The sequence below is a fragment of the Carassius auratus genome, chromosome 48 (genome assembly GCF_003368295.1).
Source record: "Carassius auratus strain Wakin chromosome 48, ASM336829v1, whole genome shotgun sequence".
Lineage (NCBI taxonomy): Eukaryota > Metazoa > Chordata > Actinopteri > Cypriniformes > Cyprinidae > Carassius > Carassius auratus.
The window spans coordinates 7,978,685-7,985,152 of NC_039290.1; the positions used below are offsets into that span (position 1 = coordinate 7,978,685).

The 6,468-nt window shown below is 37.2% G+C and overlaps 1 protein-coding gene across 2 annotated transcripts; it reads left to right on the forward strand.

The window, feature by feature from the left end:
- Nucleotides 1-1,869: 1,869 nt before the first annotated feature.
- Nucleotides 1,870-6,346, forward strand: LOC113065724 (molybdate-anion transporter). Of its 2 annotated transcripts, none has more exons than XM_026237202.1 (3): nucleotides 1,870-2,029; nucleotides 2,375-2,462; nucleotides 2,571-6,346. In XM_026237202.1, exon 3 carries the CDS (start codon nucleotides 2,649-2,651, stop codon nucleotides 4,092-4,094), a length of 1,446 nt encoding a protein of 481 aa, XP_026092987.1. In that variant the 5' UTR covers nucleotides 1,870-2,029; nucleotides 2,375-2,462; nucleotides 2,571-2,648; the 3' UTR covers nucleotides 4,095-6,346. The 2 variants fall into 2 exon arrangements, with proteins under 2 accessions (XP_026092987.1, XP_026092988.1); XM_026237203.1 differs by having other exon boundaries at nucleotides 1,885-1,905.
- Nucleotides 6,347-6,468: the final 122 nt, after the last annotated feature.

Below are 6,468 nucleotides of genomic sequence, written 5' to 3' on the forward strand. Positions count from 1 at the left end.
TCATTTTCCAATCAAGCCTGACTGGCTACACTCGTCCTGGTAGAACAGGGATAAGAAGCAAACATGAAGCAGTGCACTGACATACTATAAAGATATACCGGTCAAAGGACTTTATCTCTGTGTTTAAAGCCAAGTATAATTATAAACGCAGGGCTCTATACACTTATATTTTTGAAGGAGGAGTTACACAGCACTTACAAATTGCATAAATAATCATAAGAAGGTTAATGTATCAAATATACAATTTGGAATAGGCTACAGAAATATGAAATTATGAAAAAAAATTAGAATGGTACTTTGCCACTAGGTGGCGGCATGCCACTGCCTTAATGAGTGAGTCGGTCAGTCATTTAATCAATGGATTCGTTAGAAACGGATGATTCATTCAGAAAAAAAAGTGTGTGTGTGTGTGTCCCCTACAGACTGTGCTGCGCAACCGTTAACTGTTCGATGTTCAAAATGTGACGTTAAATCAGACACAATTTAAAACCGAAAAATAAATATAAAGGTTACAGATACCTGAAGTAAGCTGTTGTATCTTGGCATTCAAGTGTTTTGGCTGGGGGGTTTTACTTCCTTTTTTTAAGAAGAAGAAGATTAATTTTGAAATATCCATTTTAATTTTCGAATAAATTGATCTAGTAAAATACTACACGCCAACAAACCGCCTGCCTCCAAAAGATCTCACTTCATTGGCTGGATCGTACAGACCCTCATCGATGGTTGGCCAGTTTACATGTCAGTTAAAAGCACTAGACTCAGTGGGCGGTTTTCGTCGGATGTGAATGACAACGCGTACTTACTTGGGTAAATTTACAGACACTGTGGACTTGAGTCGAGAGATATTTATTTATTTATTTAAATTCTAATATAAATTACTTTATTGGGCATGAAAACTCATTGATGGCATGGTGGTAATAAAAACATTCGGGGCTCCAGCCCTTCTTTTACTGTCTATGCTCCAGCCCCCTTAGCCCACCCCTAACGCCGCCCCTGCGTTCAAGTTTTGTTTGTGTAATTAAAGCTGTGCTCTTTTGTTTCTCTAAAAACACAGTTTTCACTGTTCCACTGGTTTGATGTGTCAACTAACGTCACAAAAGTGTTCACACATGCTATTCTGACATTTATAATTATTTTTTTTAATTTAATTTAATTTAACTGACTTTTTTTCATTATTTGCTTCACAAAGTAATTTATCTAAAATTATTTATTTAATGATGAACATGGTTGATGACATTTACAACACGTTTGAAATTATTGCTTAAGTTAATTTGCCCTAAATAAACAAAATATACAATATTTTCTCACTTTTTTTACGTTTCGTCAAAATAACTTTTGTAAACCGTGCATGATATAAATGTTCTGTATATTCTTGCCTTAAATTTATTTTTCTTTAATTTGATACAAAATTTTCACATTTATTTCAAGACACAAACATGTGCTACACGGATACGGCTGTTTCATTATTAAATTTATTCCATGATTCCATTATTATTACCATCATCATTTTACAATAAAATTATTATTATAATTTTCAATGGCTGGTTTTATTTTGTCCGATTAAAAAGTCTGGGACAACCGAAATATAATACTTATAAATAAAAGGCACTGAATAAAAGATGACGTCATGGTAAAAAGTTATATGTTTTTTATCTTTATCTGACGCTTTCAAATTTACAAAAACAAAAATAAACGATTTATCCAGAGTTGCTGAATAAACCTGATGTTGCGTCGTGGTACACAGCCTAATTAATATTCACATCGCTTAGTGACCAATCAAAAAGTGGTAAAATGTGAACGCCGGGATACGTAATTAATATTCATGAGCTAAGCACAGGCGTCCTTCGTGTGCTTTGCGTCATGTTTGAGTAACCCGGAAACACACACACGGATGTGGTAGAGGAGGTAGGCGAATATTGAAGGCGTTTATGCTGCAAAGTCATCTGAAATCATTGCATAAAAACACATTTTATCTTCCAAACTCAGAGGAGACTTTTTTCAAACCCTTAAGGAGAATGTCAAAATTAAGGTATGTGTATTTAAAGCGCTTAACCCAAGAGTTATGGATGTTTAAAGCTTAGTCAACAACTCCTGTTGAATTTCAAAAATGGCATTGTTTTCAATAGCATAAATTAAAGCTCGTTCTCTTTCTCTCTCTCTCTCTCTCTCTCTCTCTCTCTCTCTCTCTCTCTATACATATACACACACACGTACACACATATACAAGTGTGTATGTTATTGGTCTGTTCCTGTGATCACGGAACATGATGATTGAATAATGAATAATGATTATTTTAACATTATGTTTATGTAACATTATGTTATTTTAACATTTAACATTAACATTTAACATATAACTTGTGCTTTATTTCAGAAGTCAACCCCTTCAGTCTGTTATGATGTTTGGCTCATCCAGGAGTTAATATTTTTTGAATGCCACATGATGAAGAATGTAACTTTTGGTAAGACATTTTCTGGTAAAAAACAATTGTTAATATTTGATTAACATTTAGCTCTTGTTATGCACTCATTACACCATTTTTCATACTTCGTTTCATACCTTCTTGCAGATGAGTTTCACTGGACCAAGAACTGTATGAGGATGCTGAATTAAGATTTGGGAATTCTCCGGTCACCTTTTGTCCATCATGTTTGTGACAGCATACCTTGCATTTATAGTCCTGACGGGACTGTGTGTGACTTTAGAGATCACAGCCCGCCGACTCAACTCGTCCCAGGCCACACAGACAGCGGTCGCCAATCCGGCTTTCCGTCAGTTCCAGAAGCTCTTTCTGAAGGCATATCTCCTGGCCCTCTGGGCAGACTGGCTGCAGGGACCTTACCTTTATAAACTCTACCGACATTACAACTTCCTGGAGTCTCAGATTGCCATCCTGTACGTATTCGGTCTAGCTTCTTGTGTGCTATTTGCTCCAGTGGCCGGATGGCTACCACAGTTTCTGGGGCGGAGACAGACGTGTCTCCTCTTCTGCCTGACTTATTCTGTCTGCTGCATTACCAAGCTGTCACAAGACTATTTTATACTTATACTAGGACGTGTTTTAGGAGGCCTGTCCACCTCTTTGCTAACCACTGTGTTTGAGGCCTGGTATGTGCACGGTCACGTTGACGTCCATGATTTTCCCAAAGAGTGGATTCCTGTTACCTTTGGTAAAGTCGCAGATTGGAATCATGGACTGGCAGTAGGTGCCGGGCTGGTGGCAAACTTGTTTGCCGAATGGCTTGGGTTGGGACCGGTTGCTCCATTTCTCCTGGCGATCCCTAGCCTTGCTGCCTGCGCCTGGTTTGTGCTGTCCGAATGGGGTCAGGAGGATAAACAAGAGGGTGCCAGTGGAGACAAAAATGCCCCCCTTCTCAACCCTCTACATGCCCCCAAGTTGCAAATGTCAACATGGGCCCGTTTTTGGCGAAGCTGTCTGGACGGGCTGCGCTGCTTGCTGTCGGACCGCCGTGTTCTGCTTTTAGGTGGCGTTCAGGCTCTTTTCGAAAGCGTGCTCTATATTTTTGTATTTCTTTGGACACCTGTACTGGACCCACATGGCCCGCCGTTAGGAATCGTGTTTTCCTGTCTAATGGCGGCCAGCATGGCTGGTTCCACACTTTTCCGGCTGGCCACGTCAGCCCCATATCGACTCCAACCTGGTCATCTGCTCTGCCTAGCTGTTCTGCTAGCTTTCTTCTCCTTCTTCATGCTGACATTCTCCACTGTGCCCGGTCAGCCCCGGCCGAGGGAATCTCTGCTAGCCTTCCTTCTGCTAGAACTAGCCTGCGGGCTTTATTTCCCAGCGGTGAGTTTTCTCCAAGGCCGAGTGGTTCCCATGGAGCGCAGAGCCGCCGTGCTGGCCTGGTTTCGTTTGCCTCTTCACCTCCTTGCTTGTCTGGGGCTGCTGGCTCTTCACGGGGAGGTGTCTGGGGCCGGTGCGGGGGAGGCTGGCAGTGGCACCAGACACATGTTTGCAGGATGTGCGGGGATGATGCTGGCCGCTCTGCTTGCTATCGTCAGCCTTTTCACCTTGGGCAGGAATGATGCCGACCTGAGACTAGAGGGGACCAAATTAGAGGGAGAAATCTGAGTTGTAACAAGATGGACACTGGATTTCAATAGGAGGACTTTGGTTTTATATGCTGTTCTTTTTCTTTATGAATGCTGTTTTAGTTAAATAATTGTATTCATGGGTTAAACAAATCATAAAGTACATGGTTTATTTTTTTTCTTCTGATTGCAATTGTTAATAGAACCAATAAACTCTTTAAAATCTGCAAATTTTAAAAAAAATTTTTTTTATCAATCTGCCATCCAGCCAGAAAAGCAAGAACAGATGTTTAATTTTATGCTTAATAGGAATGTAATCTTGGATTTAATATTTTTTGTCCACTTATTTTGTTTTGAATTAGAACAGTTTTTGTATTTCTTTTTAGAACTAACTGATCATGGGACTCATTGATCTGAGCTTATCCTTCTCCATTTTTGAGTAAAAACAAGAATTTTTTTGGATAATTTGGAGGTGGAGAAAAAAAAATGGAGGTGCATAAATTCAGATTAGAGAGGCCCACAATTGATCAGTTCCAAAAAGAAATACAAATCCTGTGCTAATTGAAAGAAAACAAGTTGATAAAAATATTGAATACAATATTCGGTAATAACATAATTAAAGATATGAATCTTTTTGTTATTATTATTATTTATACAAAAAAATGACCAGGAACTCCTGGTAAATGTAACAAGATGTAGGAGTTGTAGGAGTTGTTTTACCCGTTTGTCCAATGCGATAACATTAACTAGCATTTTTGAGTATAAAAATATCCTCTCTGGGTTAAAATGACCAAAACACCACAAGAGTGTTTTTTAAAATGGCGGTAACCTGGGGTTAAGTGCATTGTGAAAAGCCATAGAAATGTATTTCTTATTTTAAAAAAATCTTTTTTTAAAATGAGTCTATTATTGTGCTGCACACAGACCATTACATAGAGGTTAATGTAAGCATTTTCTTTTATTGAAATCAATGGCAACTGAACAAATTAAGGCTCGTGAACAAACATTTTAGAAAGCACTGTAAATAAATGCATATTTTAAAAATATAAAAATAAAAATTACAAAATAAAAAATCTATTGTGAATGACCACAGACATCAATATATTTCTCATGTATTTAACTTCCAGTCATTCCGGTTCAGAGTAGGAATCACCTCTTATCGCAATTCATAACAAACATCCCAGATTAAGTACATTTCTATGTGAGAATCAACGTGCCGAGAGATTCATCTCAGAAATTTTACTATACATTTGTTGTGGTTATAGTATTGAAAATGAGTAACAGCAGTACATAAAATGAAATCATAGAGTATTAATGCATCTTCACAGTTGTATATGGCTTGTGTGTGAGGTGGTATAGAACTCTCATACAATGTTTATAATTCAGGTATATTCTTGTGTTTACTGCATGGCAAACATTTAATGTTCTCTCACAGTTTATTCTAAGTCAAGTTGAGTTTAATGTACAAGTGAACAATACTGGAAAACTTACAAAGAAAGAAAAACGTATCATTTTCTTTGGTTATAAACCCATTAAATTAAATAGTGGCATGCAAGGGATATACTAGTTTAAATGATGAACTGATTTTTATTATAAGTTATTCTATTGAATATCAAGGTTCAGGCTCAGAACTGGAACTTGACATTGACATTTTATTCCACCTCCATTTCAAGAACTTTACTCATCAAGTTACTCGGTAGACTTTTGAGGACTTTGCTAGTGATGAAAAAAAAAAAGAAACAATTAAATAGGAAAGAAAATGCTCAGATTGGCAGTTTTATGAGGAACATTCTGTTCTCTTCAGTGTTTTTGGTTTTTGCATTCTTGGTAAAGTGTAATATTCTGAAAATGTAGGCCTGTAAAATGTTTGCAATCACTGATTCTTCACCGAATGCCGAAACAAATAGTTTCAGACCAGAAAATTGTCATGCTAACAGCGATGTGTTGCATTCTGCTAATAAACAATGTTTCAGCGGTGATCTGCACTAAAAAGTGAATCTTTAGATACTGAGAAATTTTCAGAATGGTTTGATAATTCTAAGTTTCTAAAAATCAGAAATGCAAAGTGTTTGGAAACCCATCAATTGCTGATAATAAAAAAATAAGAAACATTATTTTGGGCTTTAAGTTGGCTTGGCCTTTGTGCTGTACCATATAACTGATTTAACCTACAGGTGTCCTAAATGGCAGAATGTGCAGTGTTTATAATCTGGACAGAACAACAGAACATAGTAATGCTGTATGCAAGCCTAAAATGAATAAAATAAATAACCAGTAAATCTTAAAAATAATCAAGGCATTCATTACCAGAGAAGGTGCTGTTAAGAAGAATTCCTAGTCTTGGAATGTTCTCATTATATATTTATTGAATTATTCACCCAAGTAAGTAATAGTGTTAATCTCTGTATATTGTC

Bases quoted from the DNA above. Each gene is read 5' to 3' on its own strand.
- LOC113065724 (XM_026237202.1), top strand. From the start codon at position 2,649: ATGTTTGTGACAGCATACCTTGCATTTATAGTCCTGACGGGACTGTGT.